A 23,388-nucleotide genomic window follows, 5' to 3' on the forward strand; every position below is an offset into this window, starting at 1 on the left:
GATGGAAAAATGGTTTTCAATACTGGAACACCCAGAACGAGGCCCTCAAGTTTTGCTGCCTTTAGAAGAGTCTGAGGAGTAGAGATTAGGGAAAAAGATAGTGAAAAGTCCTAACCCTCACAGAAGGGCAAGCCTGAGTGTGCAGACCCTCAAGTGGTTTGACCTGTACACTGGTGGATTCACAACAGGTCTCTTATTATTATTAATTTTCTTTTGTTAAGTACCATAGAATTTAACTGACATTAACTGGAATTTTCAAAACCAAAATCCTCATGTGAACTGGCAAGTGGGGCTCACTGATTCACAGAGGGAGACACTGCATGGCCAGCAGGAACAATTTGGGTGTGCTGGGTCTTGCACGCTGCTGCCAGGCCTGTCCATGGGTTTTCCCCTGTACTACAGTCAAACACACTGTGCCTTACTACAGCAACCCTGGCATAAGGTGCCCTGCCTCTTCTTGAAGGTGCTCCTTCCAACGGAGCAAATCAATTTTCCAAACTACAGCATGCACAGAGTGCAGAGCAAAACATTTCCACTTCTCATCTCTTAACCTTAAACAAAATTATCTATAAAACAAACTACTCTCCATTAAAATAAAAAAGTGGAGAGCAAGGCAAACATAGCCAAAGGTCTGTTCTTATGCTTGATCACATGTAAAGACTGGATAATATACTGTGTATGTTGGAACGTTTTTCTTGCACGACAATGCAGACCATAACTATTGTCCTGGCAAAATCATAATCACCGATAAATGGGATTAAACAGATTCTGTCAATTACTTAGTTGTTCTTTCTACTTTCCTGTCAAGCCTAATAGCTTTCTGAAAAACTTCCTCAGGTTGGAGTAAAATAAAGGTCATACTTCAACCATTTTTAATGATGATTTGTATAATTTTCCTGGTATGATGTCAAACTTGCTGCATATTACACCAGCTTTTACTTATAAATGTAGAAAACTAATGAGACTGTACAATTTACCAACATTCAGATTTGAATTTTTTTAATGATCCCTGCAGGGGAAAAAAAGTAAAAGAAATAGTACAATACTGACACAGAAATGTTTGTAATGTGACATCCTGATTACTCTCTATTTATTTTCCAAATGTACTGAGGGAGCATTAACATTTCATTGCCTAACGCCCTTTGAAATTAATTTAAATTTAATAGCTGTTTTCACCTCTAACTGCTTCAGTGGGGTGGGTGGGAAGGGGGAGGGGGAGGGAGCACCTGTAATTATAGAAATTACCAAGAAAGCAACATTCAAAAGAGTTATTTCCTTCTTTGATTCCACAGTCACTCCAGAGCCTCTGGAGACTGTATTGTAAGGATGACTCATGAAGTAAAATAAATCTGAAGGTGACTTCTCTACCAAATGATGTAACTAAGTGGGATATAATCAATTTCCACAAAATACCTGCTTTCCTTCATTTCGTAAGAATGCCCTATTGGGCATCTACTTCAGTGTCTCCATTGAATGGCAGCTAAGTGCTACAAATGTAGTAGATATTCCTCTTTCTGCTATGCATCATGCCATCTTTAGGTTGCTGCATGTTGAACAGTTATTACAGACATTTATAGCAGCATAAATACTGAAGAAACTATGCTAACTAGGGACTGAGGATAGTGAAAATAATTGTGAGCTTCCAAGGACAGAAGAGTTGTAACATCCTAATTACATGAAAGCATCCTTGTCATTGTTAAACAGTTAGTCAAACTCTCCCTGAATGCACACAGGTTAACGGAAAAGGCATCACAAAACTTCCCATTACCAGTTGTAGCAGCAGGGCCCAAATCTGTTCCTAGCACTTCTGTTATGAAACCTATCACACTCAAAACAAGTAAAAGCAAGAATTGGAAAAAAAAAAAAAAAAAGAAGTAAATTCTATCACCCCTTTATGATAAATGGAAAACCAAAATACTGAGACATAAAGCAATTTGTTCACTATCACACAAAGCCTACAGTAAGCCACATGAAATCTTAACTTTAGAGCACTCAATCCAACCTCCATTAAACTGTAATTATTATAATGGATCATATTCTTATGAATTAATGATTTATATGAGAGGGTGTCAACATAGATCGAAATTCCTGATTCCCCTGACTTTTCTGAAATTTTATCATTGATGTGTTTATATGAGAGGTCCAGATCCTCTCCAACAAGTAATAAATCGGGGACACATCTCATCTGGAATAAGAAATACATAGCATGGAAACAGGAGCATGCTGGTCAAAATGCTCAGGTGATTAGATACAGTAAGAAGGAGAAAAATAAAGTTGCAATGAGACATCACGGAAGGTTTATGGAAGTTAATATTGTACTTTCCTCTGATCTCCACAAAACAAGCAGAAGAAAGAAGGCATTTACAGACAATCTGCAGGCACAATAATTGTCACCATAAAATTCCATATTTTGTGACTTTACTGGTTTATTTTACAAATATCCTAGCATGAGAGCTTGAAGGATAAGGTAGCACATTTTTACAGCTGACCATGATTCAAAAAGAATACAGCCTTTCTCCATATTGTACTTAACTATGACAAGTTAAAATCTCTGGACACAAAGTTAAGTCCTGGCTTAAGTGCCTTGAGAAATAAGGTGATGGTGTGGGCAGGAGTTGGGCAGTTCTAGAAAAGAAGGAAGCTTGAACATAAGAGATAATACACTGAGTGGGAAGAGACAGGATAATCCAACATGAAGGACTATGGACATGCATATTTATAAGCACACACAGCATGCTTATTCAGTGTTATTCTAATCCTAGGTAGGTTGATTTCAGCACAATTACCAAGAACAATCAAACATTTTGATTCAAAATGTACTTTACGTCCCAGGTGCAATTACATTGGGATTTACACCCACCTGCTGGGGAACAATATTTGTGTCTTTGAGAACCTGTGCTTCTATACAGTGCACTGTTTCACACTCAGGATGAACATATGCCTCAAAGGAAGGGAATGATGGACTTGGGTAACCTCTGAGACTAAAATTATTATTTTACTTTTAGTACTGAAGGCCAGATTGCCGTGTCTTATAATTGATTACTTTCCACAGTTATACAGTTATAAGCTAAAGAGACAAAGTCAGAACCATTTGTTTCCCGTGCAGAAAAAAAAAAAAGATTTTTCAGAAACCAGGAAATAAACTGGCACTTTCATTTCCTGCAAAACAAAAATAATCTATTATGGTAGAGGAGACCTATTTTGATGTGATGACACATTGATTTTTGAATGCAACTACAAGACAGCTTTATTTTGTATAGCAACTTCCATACAAAACATGTTTTTGTTTGAGCCTTCTTATGTTTAAACAGTGCAGTAATTTAATAATACAGTTTCAATGCTCATATAAAATAAAAGCAGATAAGGACACAAATTAAGGATGCATAGCTATTTACATCTATATCCTGACTGTCCAACAGGGACTTGATAGCGCTGTAAATTTTAGTCTGTTTAAAAGAGTCAAGCTAAATATCATACTGGACTAAAAGCAGTCAGATACCTGAAAGACTGTAATTGAAACTTCAAGGATCTTGGTGACGAGATATTTACTCATATCTGGGCTCACGGACACTCATTTGCAGTTATTCAAATACGGTTTAAAAATAAGTAATCTGTCTCAGTTAAAAGCTTGCAGCCTGGGAAACATATTTGCTCCTTGAAAACCTAATTAAAAGCCAAAGAAGGTATCATATCTCACAGTGCTAATGAAAAATCTACTGTCTGCTTCTATCAAAAATGTGAAGTGCTACTGAAAGCAAACGGGAGGAAGAAGAATCTCAATAAATTATCTGTGAAAGATACTGCACAGAATATTTCAGAGGATTAAACTCCTTTATGTGAATTATTTTTAAATTCTTGAAAGGTAACTAACTCTACCAAGTAAGAGCTTGGTGGTAGAAAGGCAGTTTCTGTGTAACGTTTTCCTAACTTTTAATATGAAACTTTGGGAAATCAACCCAGTTTCAAGAAATGTCAGGTTTTTAAAAATATTTGACTAACATTTCACATTCTAGAATAACATTCTAGGATAGAAAAAAATGGTTTCATTAGAAAAAACAGAATAATCTCACAAACTCCTCTACCTTGAGCCACAATGTCAGGAAAGAAAAACCTAGGAAACAGAAACATTTACTGAACAAAAGGAAAACCTAAAGGCGTGTTTTAACATATTAGACTTTAAAACCTGTCACTGCTTTATCAATCGTGCTTACAATCAAGGAAGTAAATGATCACATTAACAAGTGTTGTTACATTATTTTCTGTTTCTCCATTTTTGCCCTATTTCTTCCTTTTCCTTTAGGCACTAACACAATGATGCTCCCACATATGCTTTAAATGTAAGCACATCCAGTTATTCTAAACAGACTAATCATATTTTATGTGTTTTGCTGGATTAGTATCTATATTTTTAAATTTCATAATAATCATAAAAAGAGTGGTAAATCAATGGGGGAAGCAATTCAATCCACTTTTCAAAGTATTAATGAGAAATCAAAAGCATTTTTTATTATAACAATTAAAGCACTCCTGAGTGTGTAAATGAGCACTCTCACAGAGATTATCACAGAATATTCTGCTTTGGAAGGGACCCACGAGGATCAGTGAGTCCAACTGTTAAGTGAATAGCCTGTACAAGGATCAAACCCACGACGCTGGTGTAATTAGCACCATACTCTGACCAACTGTGCTCATCTCAGGGTCTGATCATGTTTCCAACAGACATATTCCAGTGGATTATTTTTATGATTTCTCTTTTTGTCAGTGCTGCTTTTCAACCTCTTCAAATGTGTTTGATCCTGAAGTCTGTGAAGGATGAAATAAAAAGGTAGAAAAGAAGGCAGGAGAGCTTTAAATTACACACCACATTCATTTAATTATTGCTTTCAGATGGTCACTATTGAGACCTTAGATACACAAAGCAAATGTGCAATCAATAGCTACCAAAGCAGCATCCACCTCATCTACTTACAAAGGAGACAAAAGGAAAAAACATGCTATCTGCTCTGTAATAGTAGCGTAATTTGAACTGTCAGGAACTTGTCATAAGTTTTTTTAAATTGACCTGCCCCCTGACAAGGAATGACATAATACTTTTGAATCTAGCTTTACTAGAAGAGAATCTAACCTATGCGTAAATACTTAATTTTTAAGTTTATTAATTTCTTAAGTTATTTTCCTATCTACCTGTTAATTATGCTTGGACAGCATATTTTTTTCTTATTACTAAAACTAACTGTAGACTCTCTTGAAATGAGTATGGATGGGTACTGCTTGTGAGTCAGAGGTGACTGCTTGGACTCGGCTCTCTGGTCAGTTTGAGGGGTGCCTTCCTCACCCTCTCAGGGAGCTGCTGAGCAGGATGAACATCTGCTCCTGACACCACAGCTGATGGTCCCATGTGCCACAGGAAATTACCAACTGCTTCATTTGACATCCAGCAGGAATTTGGGAAACAGGTGAGGTAGACATCTTGCCAGTCCAGGGACAATTTCTATCATAACTCCACAGTGGTCTCTGAGTTAATGTAAGTTAGTGTCTCTAGCTGTGTCAGCATTGAATATTTAAGAATGTTTTAGAATAATTGTTTTAGGGATACAGAACATGCCTGGAGCAACAAAGGGGAACCACAGTGCCCTGATAACCACAAAAACCTGAGTGAAGCAGACCCTTTTCTGTGTCGGTTCCTTTCACACTTTCACAAGAAAGCACAAATTTTCAGAATGACAGTGAAAATCAGGACCAATATATAGAAGACACACACTGCTCCTGCTCTCAAAATTTCACCCCATTTCTAGGCTGTAAAAGGTTTGCCATGTTGGAGGTTGAGAATTGGATACAACAATGAGTAATTTTGTTGACTACTTCCAAATGATACTATGATTTCTCCCAAGTCTCTCAGATTTTTATGAGCGTCTTAAAAGAAAGCTAGGAGAGCTATAAAATAAAATGAGAAGCAGCAGTTTTTTCAAGGTTTGCTAAGTTGCCCAAAGAACTGTTTCTCAGCAGGATGAGTCTGAGGTTTTGTTTCAAGCAACTCCTTTGGGACACATCACCTTGCCTTGTCAAAGGCATGCCCACTTGGAGATAAGAAACAGTAGAGTGGGTGGCCCATAACCTAGTAACATGAACATCTGGAAAAAACCTATTTTCTTGATACTTGAAGTATCTTTAGTAAAGCTGACCTTTGGAAACAGATACTATTCACCCAGCAGTGTATCCTCCCCTGGAAGAGCCCAAGAAAGCCTGTACTTTGCTCTGACAGGAATGAGAGCGTTCTGCACGTGCATTTACTTGGCCAGCAAAGAGGTGGACAGAAGACTTCCTCGTCCCTTCCCACCCCATTGCTATGGTAACTTTCACACAGAGTCACGGAATATTCAGAGCCAGAAAGGACCCACAAGGATCAATGAGTCCAGGCCATTAAGTAAATGGCCAACAGAGGGATTCAATTCACAGCCTTGGTCTTATCAGCACCGTGCTCCAACTGCCTTTTCCCAGGACAGCCCATGAAGGGTGGCAGCTGCTGAGCAGCCACATCCACAGCAGTGGCACAAGGTGCACAGGGTGCCCCTCCTGATGCTGTGGCCTGACACGGGGGCCAGGAAACCTGGCAGGGAACCTGTCCATCATTATGCTGCCACAGTGGCAGCATAAAACATGGAAAATTTAAAATTACCTTTAGAAAGACTGTTTAAATTGAAATTATTTTAATTTTTATTTTCAAGTTGTTTAAATCAGAAAAAAAGAGTATTTTGGTAATTTACTTAATCTAGTTTTCCATTTGTAATTTTTGTTGGTTTTTTGTTTTTTTTTTTCCCTGTAGCTAGGTTTACTCTTACTAAAATGACCACCTAAACATTCTGATCTGGAACGAAATAGAACCATTATATTTTTTGATGAGAGAATATAGTATATCAATATAAATTTGTTTAGTAATGATATAGTTTAATACATATTCAGATCTTGATTTCTTATAAAGAGAATTCTAGATATTATGTATCTTATTTTCAAAGTGACGATTTTTAGTTATCTTCAATTCTCACCCTTTGAGTCTATATGCAGTCATAATTTGCAAACAATATTTTGAAGACCTAATTCAATCTCCATTTGTTTTGTAGTCACTTATGCAATGAAACTTGTCTTTTGCTTTACACGTGCAACACGGTTTTCTTTGGTACACCCACAAGTATTCCTTCATCTGCCATGTGAACAGAGTGACTGTACAAAAGCCCATTCATCTCCTTATTGCCCCGACTCTGCTGTGGAGAGCAGCCTTCACGCTCCCATTATGAATGTGGCTGCTGTGTTTCTCCACCCAAGCTGTCTTTGAAGCCATCCCCCTCGCCACCTCTCCAGTTACTATTCACTGAACATTCAAATGAAGCTTCTCTTCCATCTCACCAAGAGCTGGATAGCCTGAGCTAGAAATCTGGAAGCTGGGAGACTTTTCCTTCTCTCTGCTGCAAGAGGAGCGCAGAAGTGGAGCTCTTTACAGGTGAAGGGACCACATGAGATTTACTGACATGCCCTCTGCAAGACGGTGGCCAGTTGATAAAGGAGTAGTAGAATCCAAGATGGACAAGTGACAACATGAGGTTATGAATGACACATGCTACCCCTGGCTCCACATACAGGGAGACCTGTCCAGAGGTTTGTGCTGGACCAGCTGCGCTACCCTGATAGAGGTAATTCAAGCAGCAATCAAACAGCATAACTTCTATGGGATCGAATCTGGGTATTGCTACATGGAAACCACTCTTTGACCCATCTTCACACAGCTGATTCTAACAAGAGAAAAAGGACTTAAGAGAAGTTTCTTTTTTTGCTGATACAACTAAAACTGAAAAAAACCCTCTTTCCTACTGTTTGGGACAAATTAGGATTTCTGTTAAGAGATGCAATGAAAAAATCTACTAGCTTGTTCTCTTTTTAAGCAACAGTTTTAAAAACCAGCTTATTGAACCTGTGTTTGATGAACCTCATGTCCATGTAAAAACTGAAAGGGTATTTATACTGTAAAAGCCCCAAAAGGTAAAAAACCAGATTTGCCTTTACTTCCTTCCTTTAATTCACAGTAAAAAACATAATTTAATCCACACTCTGTATCTGCAGAGAATACTACAACCACATTGTTTTTGAACAGAGTGAAAAGATATTCACTGTAGTACAGGGAGAAAAAAACAGAAATGAAAACTTCAGAGAAGAACCAGGAAAGACTCTTAATAGAGAGATGAATAAGAAATTAGTCACTCATGAAGAAGGTTATCGCATGAACATCTATAGCTTTCTGGGATTTCCTTTCACATTTCAACATTCTAAGGCTAAATCCCTGGCTTCCTCTCAATGTACTGAGTACAAATCAACATGAAAAAACTGAAATATAAAATCCAGCTAGTGTACAACAGAGGGTGAAAACTATCCCCAGTGTGCATGTAAACACAGGAATTGTACGGAAAGCAGTGTACTGAGGCAAAAGAGCGAATTATTCTGAGAATTGTATTGAAGATATAAAGCACCTCACCTGTACAGGGCTTAATGCAGCAGCTCTCTGGTTTCCATAGAGCTGCACCACAGTGGGCTTGGAACAAACAGCCACGGCTACACATGTCCTGGGCACCCTCTGCTGGTTTCACAGCAGCAAGTCACCAGGCTTGGGAAACATATTTAATGAAGTGCAAGCAAAATCCAGGGAAGAAAAAGCATCATAACTACAAGCAAGATTAAAAAAAGAGGTATTGAAATTTCTTTCAAAAGTTAAAAGAAATAAATACCTTTTTAGATTTCAAACTACAAAAAGAAAATTTATTATTGGGTAGTGTCCCTTGCTCAAAGGTATTCATTGCAGGTTGCAAATTACTGCTGCTAGGTTTCTACAGAACTTCTTAATAGTTACTTAAGTCTGCTTGCAGTTTTCAAAAATACATTAAAGCATTTGGTTAGATCTCAGTTTTGTGTTTGTTTTCAAAAGAACAAGTCAAATAGACTAAACATAGAGATTTTAGCAAAGAAACTGATCAGTGATTTTTCTTTTCCCTTTAAAAAGTAAGTCAAGTATGTTCCTAGCAGCCATCTCAGCTGTTTCTCCTTGTAGCTTCTATCAAACTAAGAATGACACCCTAATCTCATAAACAAAGCATTCAGCATTTCTTGCTTTCAAAATCACTTTTTTTTTCCCCTCTAACATAACTCTTATAAACATCATGGCTAGCAATAATTACTCCTTAGTTTACAAGACTCCTCCTGACTGTTGACAGGGTTACATGTGACCCTTCAGGGTCTGCAAAACTGACAACAAAACCAAGCAAAACTCATGTTTAAAATTACCAAAACCAAAAGCAAAACAAAATACCAAAGTATAATAGTGTTACCCTCAGCAGCAGCCAGCTAGTTAGGTACCAATTCTACATTATAACCAAATGAAAACATATATAAAACTCAGTAAATTCACTTAATACACCTCACAAATCCTTCAGTATCACAGTTCTTTAGAACCACAGTACTCTCCCTTTGGGCATTGCAGCCACTTTAAAAAACATTTTCAATCAGTACTAAACCACTAAAGAAAAGAATATCAAATCTCAGGTTTGCTGCATCAGTAACAAAATCAGCAAGTGCTTAGAAAATTTTTCAAATCATGCAACATTTGCACCTTTGTGAGAGGAGCTGCTACAGTGTTTAATTTTAATTTTCACAAAAAAAGGTTCTCTCAAAAGAAAAATCCCACAATACTCTGACATTTGACAACTTGCTACTTCCTATGGTTTTGGTTACAAAATTGTTCATCATTTTAGAATGCAGAATATTACATCAATAACCACAGGTAATGTGATTGAGGTTCAAAGATCTCTCCTTTTCTTGCCCACAATTCACTCAGTCCCACTAGAACAGATTTCCCAGTTCCTGTCCTGTCGTTTGGCTGCTCATTTTTGCATCCTCCTCTAAGTCCATTAGGTTGTGATACATTCAGATGGAAATAAATGCAGAAAACATACTTTTTTGAGAGAAGAAAGTTAATAAAGTACTAATGTATTTTTTTCAAAGAGCACACTGTACACAGAATCAATGTACAGGTACACAGGATACAAAGAATAAAGATAAAATATTAATGATTTAAAAAAATACCAAATTTCTTATTCTGCAGTTTATACAGACAGAAAATATGTGTTCATTTATAGAAATACCATGACCCAAGAAATATTTGTTAAATTTTTCACCAATAAAACCAATAAAATTAATGGCACTCTGATGCACAGCATACCATCCTCGCCATATCCATGAGCAGGGGATATGAACTCCTCCCACCATTTTTGCATTCATCAAGCTCTCTTTTATGCAGGAGAGAATGAAACCGTGGAAAAGCCATAGTGTTGTTTTCAAAGAAACGACAGAAAAAGGCACACGTGAAAGGGAGCGTTTGCTACATGTCACAGACAAGACCAAGCAATTCCTGTACTGCACAGATGCCAGTGGAGTTTAGGGCTTTGCTTGGTATTTCAAGTGTTCAGAACAAACATGTCAGAAGTGGCCATCCTTCACAAAAGGCACAACCACCTGCTGACCTTGCAATTCATGTCAGCTCCCTGAGCACAGTACAGATGATAATTAACAAGGTGATCACCTCATCCAGCTGCTATTCTCATCTTCCTAAATCCAGAGGTTTGCTGCAAAGAAGTGCTCAAAAACTGGATAAAGTGTCCTGGAAAGGCAGGCTTATTCTTTTTGCATGCTCCTCCCACTGCACACAACCTGAGAAGGTGCTCTTTGCAGAAAGTGCCAGAATGTTTTGGGGACACACTGGACTTTCTTAAGGTGACACAGTAGACCGCAGTGGCAGCCTAGACACCACCGCTCTATGTAGGCAGGAAAAGTATAGAGGAATAGTAAGAGTACATAGAAACTGTTCCTTCAAAACCCATCAAAACTTCACTTTCAGACTGGAAACCATGGTATAATAACCAGCTTTGAAACACTCACTGCGAAGAGCTTTTGCCAAAGGAAAGAAATTAGGGTGAAAATAAAAATTAGGGAAGTATTTAATCACTCCAGTAGAGGTTTGTGCCTAAAGAAAACACACTAAATTTCCTATTAAAATGTCTTTAGAAATGGATAACAGTGACATCTGAAGGATTCAAAAGAGCACCGCAGGAGACCCAAGAACATCGTTGTTAGGAACAGTGATGACAATGAGATGTAGCACGTTTGTGCTGGCTGTTTCCTAGCATGGTCAAGACTACATGAGGAATGGGAAAACAAATGCAGATATAAGGTGAATTTGAGGTATCAACCTACTGATAGTATTTTGGAAAGTCAGAACTATGAAAAGGCTCAGGATTAACTTTTGGCCTTTTCCCAGCAAGTGAGACCTTGAAGTAGGAACCACCTGCCTATAGTATCTTCACATACAATTCTGTTCCAGAACAATCCAAAAAAGCACCCACAGTGGTTTTATCATCTTTCGTCTTTCTTGCTTGTAACTGGATTCCCTCCAAGTAGAGCACCTGGTTCACAAATCTGATTTAGCAGTAACTATACTGAATAACATACCAACTTTAAATACTTCTCCTACTTATAAATATTGACCATGTGACAAAGTTCAGTATTAAAAGACTATTTTGCAGCCTGCTGTAGTAATATCACTATTGTGGCTCAGGTAGAAAAGACAATCTTGAGCCCTGGATGAGCCTTGTGTCTATACAGCTCAATACTATCCCACTCTCAAGGTGCCTGCCTGTGCACCTGGCAAGACACAGCAGTTTGCCTGGATGTATTTGCACTCCCTGCACTACTACCTCCCACCCTGAGAGGAAAGGCTGTGGTCAGTGTTTTTCCCAGCCAAGTGTCAGGGTACTTAAGGTTTTGCCCGTTACAGTTCACCAGCACATCATTTTCTATAGTATAAGACTGGGAACCTTGTATTCTCTCATAACAAAATCAACCACGAACAAGACTGAACCTTTCTTAAATATGCAACAACATTTTGTTTTGCTTTACTTTAAAAAAAATTAGACACCAAATAGTGGAAAAAAAACCTGGTGTAACCAACCAAATGTTTCGGAGCAAGCTAAATTTAGAACCCCAACTTAATATTTAGATTTTTAAATACTCAACTGATTTTCAGAGATGATGTGCACTTGAATCTGTATGTGAACACCCCCATATCTAACTCGGACTCCTTTGACACAGCAAAGGCAGAAGACAAAACAAGTATGTGTCAGCTGCGGGAACACCTTAAGTGTAATATGTACAGCAAAAGGAAGAGTGAATACTGAAGTCTGTGTTTCTCTTCATAGTGTAACCTGTAAATTCTCTAACTAAGCTTTCCATAAGCTTCTGTAAAATAGCTATATAAACATACACTGATAGTTCCACAATAATAAATTTTAATGTATTGCGTGTTTTGGGCTATGTCGCTCAAGTCAATGCTAGACTGTTACTGTAAAACAGGATGTGCCATTTCAAAGCTGCATTCTAAGACACTTAATAGGTCCCAGTTTTGAAAAAAAAAAAAAAAGTGAGACAAAAGAACAATGATGAAATTTCTTGAGAAGGGCCACTAAGAAAATGTAATTTTCAAACAGCTTTTTTTTTAAAAAAAAACAATCAGATGGTAAAACAGACCATGAATTAAAACCTTTCCAGTTCTTTGCAGACTTTATTCCTAAAAATGCTAGAAATATTTTAAAAATTGCTTTAGAGATCCTTAGAACAAATTAATTCTTCAAGTTGGGAAAAGTGAAATTCTTCATGGCTTTCAGACAATTTGTTGGTTGGTTAAATTTCTTCACTCAGAATAAGAAAAATTAGAGTATTTGGTGACAAGGTTAAGAATGGAGAAGGAAAAATCAAGACTTTGGTATTCACTACTATGTACAAGTTGCATGAGCTGCTGAGGCTGCCCTAGCTTGTGCACAACTTTTCCAGTTGCATATTAGAGACAGGATAATCTGCCAGGATGTGTGAAAAATGCCATTTTAGTTACATTCTTGAACATGCTAGAACCAGACTATCATGACAAATATATGTAATTTTGAAAAAAATTTTATTTCTCTCTCTTTTTTTTTTTTACATGTCATTCATTATTTCTATTCTGGTTAATACAGAAATATAAGAACTTTTCATGGAGAAGGAAATTTATTGAGGAGAGTTAGGCAGCACATTCTAAAATGAAATCAGAAAACTTTATTAACCTAGTGCATTCATTTTTTTAAAATCCTTTGAAGAAAAAAAATGCTATTTAAATAAAACATAAGCTTTCAAAAAAAGGAGTATGCAGATGAAGAAAAGAAAGCTAGAGGACATCATGGATTTTGAACAAAGAACAGTGACCATGTATCAAAGGGCTGCTCTACATGCTACAGTGAAAAGATCTACTTAGAAAGTACAATTGTTTTGGGAGAGCCAGAAGGTAAGACCAATGCATTTAAGTAGCTTTAATTTGCTCGCTTTCTTTCACTCTATGAATTACCTAGCACACGACTAGACAAGTATAGTGCTTGCAATTTTTTTCAGACATTTCATACAATCTATTTCATCATACTCTTACAATACCAGTAAAATCTTTGTAAGGGCTGCCTGCTCATAAATACTTGCATAGGGAAGAGAATTTGAAAGGAAAAAAGTTATACCCAAGAAGGCTTTGGGCTAAAAGCAGTAGAAAAATCAAGGAAAATAGAACCATATAATCTTCTATCACCTGCTCTTCTAAAGAAGAAACTGAGATATCCAAGACAAGAGTTTGAAATCCTGGACCTAATGAAACAGTCACGTCCCATGGGTAAACAAGTGAGGCTGTGATACTAGTTCAGACTAAAGCAGCATTATTTTAAATTCTCTAGCAATAACATGAAAGAATGTAATAACTTTAATCAAGAAAATGGTACTTTCTGCAGATAGCAGAAAGCAAGTGATACTGCAGCCAGCACTTGTCAAACTGGGATACTATTGTGACATCCACCCTTTTAGCTACCGAGATACTCAAAAGTAATCAGTTATTATCTCTGTACTAAGTAGACATTCCTCAATAGTGATGTTTGAGATTGGTGATTCACACGATTGGGTAATCTCCCCTTTTGCTTCTGCAATGGTTTTGCCCCAAACAGCATCACTCCCAGCTTCTCACTAGCATCTGTATTATAGTGATGCAATACATTGAATGCACTACTTATTGAACAAGTTACACAGGCACTAATCAGAACATCCTCTAATCAGCATTCAGAGTGGAACCCCAAACAAGGGCAGTATTTGGACTGGGAGATAACAAACAAGGAACAAAATAATTTTGGATTTTACACTAACGCCTCAGTTTAGCACATTCCCTGCAAGTGAGACAGCTCTTCATCATGCTTTTGGCTGGGTTCTAAAGTATTTACTACTTAAAGAAACCCAAACAGGTATATTAACGTCTGTGTCAAGTTGTACCTCCAAGAACCTTGTAAGCTTACAAATATTTACACCTACCTGAGTTTTGTGGGGTTTATTTCTGCTGTTTGGACAGGGTGAGGGGGTATTCATTTTTAATTGAGGTATGAGCAATACTAAGAAAAATGCTCAGGAGTATTTAAAATCTTTGGATGCTCGCTTGCTTGTTAATTAGTAAATATTTAATCAGAATGCATGCATTAAGTTCTATTGAATCTAAAAAAAGAGAAGGGGTTATTCATGCTTTCTAACTGTATTTTTTCCTCATTTCAAATTAGGCTAACAAGCTATTGCAGCTGAAAAAAACATTATCTATCCACTGGTTTACATACAGATCCAGACTGTACAGTATTTTTGGTGTCTGCTAGAATATGCTATTTCATGCCACTTTCCCATTTTCCACAGTGCTCCTGATCATGAAATGATTATTGCAGGAACAAAGCATGTATGAAGTGTACACACAGAAACTACAGGCAGTATGCACACAAAACTTAAGAACTGCACTTCAATATTTTGTAGAAATAACATTTATCCTAATCACTTCAAAGTTTTACATTCTAACAAAAATAATGGGTGCCTCACTCATTTTATCAATTCATAGAAATTCAACCCTCCAAGTTCATAGTTTTAATATGGTGTTTCTAAATCAACATGGAATTTGAGAGATGCCATTGTTTTGCTTTTAATAAATAGCAAAGTCCCAAAACAATCAGCAATCATTTAAATTTGTTTTCAGTATTTTACTTTTAATCACAGACAGCTTTACCACTAGGGTCCTCAACAGTTAATTACCTACATTGATAGTCATATTGTACAAAAATTAAGTGAGATTCAAGATAAAGTCTTAGGGTTGTCCTAGATTTAAACATCTCAGTGATGTAACAGAATGACATAATTCAAAGGGATTTCTAACTTCCTGTAAGTGAAATCCTGTGACAGAACTGCCTGACAAAATAATGTAATACAAGCATGTGAAAAAGAAATGAAAAGGAACAGGACAAACTACTACAACCTTCAGTAAACATTTTTATAATTAAGTGTACACTTAGTATTTATGTATTTACACTACTGAAATTACAAAGATTTTCTGGAAGAAAATCACAGAACCCAAAATTACATTTCAAATTCTACAGACAAAAATTTATTGATTTTCTCTATATTTTTGTCTGAAGTTTGAAATGGGTGGTCCTTTTCAAAAGGAAGAACAAGGCACACCTAAAAACTGCATTACACTGCATTGCTGAATGAGATCTCATCACCTCAGAAACAGCATAAATACAAAGTATTTTTTCCCTTGATCAACTGAAGTGGCAGTGACAGAGCTCCCTTTGACTAGATGAAGGTGAATAGATTTTTAGAAAGGACTTTATACCGTGAGATTATTTCTACTTAATTCCTGGTGTTACCAAGAAAAACTACATTACTTACAATACAATCTCAATTTAGTGTGGAAGTGACATTCAGATCCAAAGTCCCTGCAACCACGGCTTAGGCGAATCCTACCAACCCTACATCTGAGTTAACACTCTTCACCTATTCACCTAGTAAGGATTTCATGCACTGGCTTGCACACAATTACAATGTTCTAGTGTATGAATCAATATGGCTGTGAAGTTACCTGTGAAGTGTTTAAGAAACACATCAAGTCATCTGCCTTAAAGAATCTGCTTTCTGCATTTCAACAGAAACCTTGACACACGCTAATGGGAACACATATCCATTATGACACAGATGTGCACAGAGAAAATCATTCAAGAGGAATTTTGCAGCATTAAAACATTAAATCAGGGAGGAAAAAAAATCTTCAACTAGCCTATTTACAAGTTAAAATGCTCTCTGACCATACTAGTTTTTTGCAAAGCACAAAAATAGTCCCTTGTCTAAGGGCTTTAGTATGATTTCATTAGATAAGAAAATTTAAAATTAGCATTAATGACTTAACTTTATAAGAAAAATGAGAGAGTACAGAATAAGATTAGTAAACCAGTGACGCAACTATTATCACTGTTACTATGCAAGTGCTCAAGTGTGCATCTTCAATTCTTTGAGAGAGAAAACACATTCATCTGCAACTGTACAATATATCTTAACAACTTCTTGATTTTTAAGAGTGCTTAGACTGCTAGAACTGCCTCCTCTCTAATCTTTGGTAGCAGAGCATCTAAAAGATACCAAGAGTAGGATATCCCATGAGACAACCCTTTTTCATCAAGTTTGTTCAAGATAGGAATAAAAGAATAATGGCAAATACAATTTTACAGCTTACCAACTTCAATGAAAACCCTATTAACAGACTCTCATTACTGACAAGAATCACTTTTCAGATCCTATATGGAAGTTATTATTCAGAGAGATATCAAGAATTTTCTTTTTAGTAGGTCTACTTGACTTTTCTTGACTATGAAATATCATGTACGTATACTAATTGAATTATGTTTATGGTGCACCCAAAGAACTCGTACCAAATAAGTGGAGTGAACATCATCTTTATGACAACCCTACAAGGAAAAATATAAGACTAGTAACAATTAAGGAAAGATGCTTTTGCCATTCTTGTTCAAATAAGCAGCTTCAAATCAAAAAACTTTCTGCCTTTATGCCTTTTAAAACAATCTCTCATCTATACCAGTAAATGGCTTCACACTGCATGCCTACTTGTGGAAGCTCAATACTTGAAAGGAAAATGTGGTTACTGCAAAATTCAAAAGAATCAGCAGTAGACATCACAACAGGGAAAGAAAGATCCTTTAATAACCCGAAACAACAATAACAAAAAAGGGCAAGAAAGATTCTTTAATAACATGAATTAGTAACAAAAATTTGTCCCAGTTACTCTTGATGACTCCTGATATTCTTAATAGGCTTCAATATTATAAAGCTGGAGTATGACTTTTTACAAGAGCATGCAGTGATAGAAGAAGGGGCAATGGCTTTAAACTGATGTGCAGCAGACTTAGATTAGATAGAAATTCTTTACTGTGAGGGTGGTGAGGCACTGCACCAGGTTGCCCAGAGAAGTTATGGATGCCCCATCCCTGGAAGTATTCAAGGAAGGCTGGATGTGGTTTTGAACAACTTGGTCTAGCAGAACGTGCTGGCATGGGCGTTGGAACTGATCTTTAAGGTCCCTTTCAACCCAAACCACTTGATGATTCTGACTGTTCAGCTCTCATTATCAAGCAACAAAAACGTCACCCTTATATTATTTTTAAAGACATTACTGAAGAGACAGAGAATGAAATCTAGGATCCGTTTCTATCAGTTTAAAAGCAAATTACCCAGTGATGTGAGGTAGGGGAAAAAGTCAAGAGTACTTTCAGTTTGACCAGCAGAAAATACCCTTGCACATGGTCAAAACTGCTCCAACTGTATATTCAGAGACTTCTGCAATCAACTGGCTTATCTTATAAATACCTTCTACACATAAGTTCATTTTATAATTTTCCAACTGTGCTTAAGTAATGCCTGTGCATGCCACACTACAGGCTTGATTACAGTACTCCCATCTTGACTTACTCAGGCTAAAAGTTCCTTAACTTCAAAAAGTCATTTAAATCACTGAAGTGGGTCTAAGTATGGTACAGAGCTCTACTGAAGCAAAGGAATCTAACAGAATATATGATAATGTAATGAAAGGAAGTACCACATATAAAAAGAAAGCGTACCAGTATTTCACAGAAAAAGGCTTCAGCAAAGAAATCATGTCCTTATAGCAAACGAAGGCTACATTTCCTCTTTATGGATGGAGAGTTCTACTCAAGTGCACTAGTGAAAGAACCACAGCCTGTTTAAATAGGTAAATACATCTAACAACTTACTGATGCATAACGTTTTCAAGTAAATGTATGTGCCTAAATACGTTGTGTTGCTTGCAAAGCTACCTGAAATATTTTTCAATGTATCTGTTACTTATGTGAATCACACATCAGCTTCTTCAGTTGCTAGAACCCACCACCTTTCATCACTACAGCAAGCTTTAAACAGGCATAAGCCACAACTGCTACCCCAGTGCCTGCGCCCCATCTTCTTTCTGTCCCAATTTCACTCTCTCCTTTGCAAAAGCAGAAATTAAAAGTCACTTCCATGAATCACATCAAAGAATTGGTCTGGGTGTCAGGACAGTTCTTTTGAGTGCACACATTGGGTTATGATGGCATAATCTACAATAAAAAAGGAAAGTCTTCACTCCAGCTCTGAAACATTTAAAACTTCCTACTGGCAAGAAAAAGAAACCAGACTGTTTTGCTAATATAAAATCCCTTCAAATTTCTAAATATGGCTATTTTTGGTAATACATGTCTGCATGCTACATTAATTAAATAAGAAATAGAATAGTTCTAGCTGTAAACATGATGCAACTGAAGACTGTACAAACTTTTATTCTACAAAAAGACAGTGTTTAGAAATTGATGGTGTAACACATATGTACAGTAGCCAATTTATTCATGTTTGAAAGATATTAACAAAGATAATAGATTCATTAAATACATTGTTCTATAACACTACCAACCAAATTGTTTAAGCAACTCTCACCTGGTAATTTACCTAAATCTTCATACTATGAGCAACTTGGCACACTGCCAGTCCCAGTTTAGAAGAACAACAAATTAACTTCTAGTTTCCAGGAGGCTTTAAACAAAGTGCTTAAAAAGTAAAGCTACTGCCAATATGTGTTTGATTTTAAGTATTTATTTCTGTGGTCTATGACTGAAGCCCTTTCAAACTGAACATATTAAAATGAAATAAAACCCCTTAATTTCATAAAATATCCTTAGAGCTATTTTGTGCTTTTGGACTCTCACACAATCAAATCTGCCTGACCAGAACACTACAAGTAGGTGATGCAGCAGCATCGGTCAAGTTCTTTGAGCCAGAGACTGCCCATGACAATACATTTACCTTAAACATTGTTCATCTCAACTCCCAAGACATGTTCTGGTAATAAACACATCAGCAAGGTCCATTACAAAGCAGTAGTTATTTAATGCATACCTAATGACTACTACTTGCACAATAGATAGTAATTCATTCAAGTCTGCTCTTTCCAAGGGCTACCTTCATTAAGCTGTTTACTAGTCAGAATAAAAGTCCCTGGAACTGAAAAATTGAACCATGACAAAGCATGAAAAAATACCCCACCTTCCAGAGGAAGAGGACAACACACACTTGTAACTTGCTTCTAGGTTCAAAGGCATGCTAATGCTTTACACTCATGTGATGTTTTCATACTTTCACCCCTTTGAGGGAAGCAGAAGGGGAAATAAAACTTGCATGTTAATGCTTTAATGTTAAAGATCAAAATTCTAATCTGAGCTAAAAGTATTTCTTTTACCAAAGGGGCATTAATGTAACAGAATCTACCCTTATTACTTATTATGCAAGAGAAAAACAACTTTCTTAAAACTAAGTGAAAGGATGCTTTCAGACACAGAATTTTAACAAAACTTATTTTGAAAGAAGTTGGTGAAATGCACTTGAATGGAACAAACTGAAAATCTGACATCATCCTACAGCTTAATATTTCACCAATTGAAAGGATACACAAGCAGCAAAGTAGGTGAAACAGGAGAGAATAGCACTAATAATTTACCTAAGCAGCCAATTCATCTCAACAATTTAAAAAGAGGCTCAACTTCAATGTTATTCCATCAAAGCACAACCCCCCAACTCTTACTCTGTTAAAAACATGTAGGGTTTTTAGACCAACAACAGCTTTTTACTTTTCATGCAACATTTCTGAACTTTGAGTCATTAAAATCAATTAACCACAAAGTACTCAAACACTAACACTATCTATCCAGAACACCAAATATATTACAAAATAAGAAAATGCAAATATTCGCTTAAGTTTTGGCTTCATGCATATCTGCATTTTAAAAAGTAAGCTAGAATCCTACTGCATATTCTTACAGTATATATGTTCCACCTTCTACAAGTAGTAAGAACATTGTAACAATGAGCATGAGCAGATAAATACAAACTTGACAGTACTGCAGTGAAGTAAGTTTTATCTTACTACCTAAAGAAGGTGAAAAGCAAATTTTCACAACCTAGTTTCATTTCAATTTTATTGAATTGCCTACAACATTCTGTGAGTGCTTGCACATACACAGGCACGCACAGAAAAAAGTGGTATCTGCAAACAGTTTACACAGATATTTACATACATGTTATTTACATAAACTAATAGGACTGCATGATCTTTGATGTAAAAACCGTATGCTTCTTGCACATGTAACTGTTGCACTGGTTTTACAAAAGTAATATAAACCTTTTGCAACAACTGGCTAAGCACATATCATAGCTGATTCCAAGTTTTAGAGCTTGCAGGTTTTTTAAAAAAATACAATACCTAAAACACTGTTATCAAACAAATATGCTTTATTGGCATCTAAAAACAAAATGCACCCAACATTAAAATGTACTTTTTCATTTTTTAAACCCACTGCAGTACGAGGAACAAATCACAAACACTTACTTTAGAGAAAACAGAGACTATAGTGTAGATTTTACAAAACCACTTTTAATCTCTGTGTTATGCTCCTTAAGTAACATGGGCCATTTTTTTTCTGCCAAATTGTAGGAACATAAAATATCACAGCTTTATCTATACTTTAAAATTCTGCAGCAGCCTAAAAACACGGACAAGATACACCAGCACCTGTTTTCAAGTATAACAATTTCGATAGCCAAACTAAGGGTAGTATCTAAAAATTCCATTTTCTTCCATAGGAAGTCTTTGTTTGACAAGCTGTTAATTTATCATTGTGAAATTAAAAGCAACTGGGGGCAAGTTTATGCTTTACCAAAGAAATAAAATAAAATTTAAAAAAAGGAAAAAAAAACAAAAAAAAACCAAAAGCAAAAAAAAACGTTTACCTACCATGTTCAAATTAAGAACAGTGTTCTATACAAGTCAGTTGTACAGTTATTTAAGTGAAAGATGAACATGAACATCAGATTAACTTAATTCTGGCAGACAAAAGAGAACTGCTACGGTCCAGTCAGCCATTTATCTATTACAGAGAGATGACAACTTTACAAAAGGTATCTTTTACCTACTGAGTGATGATTATGTCCCCTCAGTTTCTGTGCTTTCTACCACTGGTTCACTCTCTATATCAGCTTCTGTGTCACTCTTCTCTTTGTTTATCTCGACGGAAGATGACAGTTTTTCATAAAGTTCTGGATCATCCTGCACCTGTGCAGTTGGTGGCTGACTTTCTGTCTCTGTATTTTCACCATTTACCTGGGGCATATCATCAGCTTTGCGTTGAGAAGTGGCCCCATCAAAATATTCAAACACCCGTGGATGTGGAGGCGGGATCCAGTTGTTTGACATTCTGTCTCTTCCAAACCTGTTCCCATTAATTTCTCTGCAAAAATTAAAATCTCTGTCATCCCTATCCCTCTGTCTTTCCCAGGGTCTTCTGCGGTCATCAAAATCTCTGTGAGCATCTTGTTCAAAACCTCTATTCCAACTGGGACCACTTCTACTATCAAACCTATAGTTCACATGCCGAAACCTCTCTCTGTCTTCATGGAAGCCTTTAGGGCCACCATAAATAGGGAAGGCATGGTGCTCTCTTTCATCATAATCTCCTCTCTGTCCCCAGTGCTTGTCTGAATTGAAACCAAAATGCTCTCTTCGGCCAAGGTTATCTATACCTGGTCTTCCAAAATTTTCTCTCATGTCTATATGTGGTCTTGCAAAGTGCTCTCTTCCATCTACTGGAGGCCTTCCTATGCCCTCTCTTGGATCAACTGGTGGTCGTCCAACAGAATCTCTGACATCCACTGGAGATGGTCTGTTAAGATTATCTCGGTTTTCCACTGGAGGAAAGCGATAATCTCTGTCTCCCTCCTGTTGAATGTTATCACCTCCAAGTGGTAGTAGTCTTTTCTCTGGATTAGAAGAAATGTTATCAATATTTTGTCTTCCTGGTGTTCCAAAAGGTCTTTCTGTTTGATTAAAAATATCTCCTGGAGGAAAAGGACCTCGAGGTGGTGGTGGGTGAAGAGATGGATCAAGGATTGCGGGAGGAGGAATACTACGCTGTGGTGGCATTCCTGGCTGCATTAATGGAAACCTTGGTCCAGGCGAATGGGGCATTAGGCCTGGACGGATATCTATAAGAGGCATTCCTGGCATTCTTTGATTACTGATATTTAAATGAGGCATGTTTGGAACTGCAGCTGGATGTTGCATTGCCAGAAGTCCAGAATTACTTGAAATATTTGGTGGTGGCACTCCCATAAGTCCAGAACTAGTTGAAACATTGGGTGGTGGCATTATGAGAAGCCCAGAGTTGCTTGAAACATTTGGTGGCTGAACTCCTGCCAGAACTCCTGAGCTGCTGGACACACTGGGTGGCTGCATTCCTGTCAGAAGGCCAGGGCTGCTTGAGACACTGGGTGGATGCACTCCAGCCAGAAGCCCTGAGCTACTTGAGACATTTGGTGGTGGCACTCCAGCCACAAGTCCAGAGCTACTTGAGGCATTAGTTGGCTGAATCCCGCCAGCAAGAGAAGAGCTACTGGAAACAGCAGGTAGCTGCATTCCTCCTGCAAGACCAGAATTGCTGGAAACAGTTGGTGGTTGCACTCCTCCTCCAAGACCAGAGTTGCTTGAAACACTGGGTGGCTGTACTCCCCCTGCATGTCCAGAGCTACTTGAGACAGTGGGTGGTGGCCCTTCTCCAGAAAGCCCAGAATTGCTTGAGACACTGGGTGGCTGCACTCCTCCAACAAGTCCAGAGCTACTTGAGACATCACTTTGCACTAAAATGCAGCAACAAGAAGAACAGTTAACAGAAAATACCAGTGTAACACACAGCATTCAAAACAAAATGCAGTTTAATCCATGTTCAGGTAATGCATGCAGTGAGGATACTGCTGACAAGGTCTGTTCTAGTTTCTATAATGAATATATATTACTTCAAACACATCGATGATACATAGACATTACGC

The 23,388-nt window shown here is 37.2% G+C and overlaps 1 protein-coding gene across 2 annotated transcripts in view; it reads right to left on the bottom strand.

The window, feature by feature from the left end:
* SCAF8 (SR-related CTD associated factor 8) overlaps positions 1 to 23,388 on the bottom strand; it is an 89,983-nt gene that overhangs the window by 16,137 nt on the left and 50,458 nt on the right. Inside the window, exon 20 of one of the 2 annotated variants that reach the window (XM_082299974.1) lies at positions 21,477 to 23,199. In XM_082299974.1, the coding sequence (XP_082156100.1) occupies positions 21,491 to 23,199 (1,709 nt within the window). In that variant the 3' untranslated portion in view covers positions 21,477 to 21,490. Of the gene's footprint in view, positions 1 to 20,781; positions 23,200 to 23,388 lie in introns of those variants that run through there. The other variant, XM_082299975.1, reaches the window with a different exon arrangement.

Source organism: Coloeus monedula (assembly GCF_965178545.1).
Source record: "Coloeus monedula genome assembly, chromosome: 2".
Taxonomy (NCBI): Eukaryota; Metazoa; Chordata; class Aves; order Passeriformes; family Corvidae; genus Coloeus; species Coloeus monedula.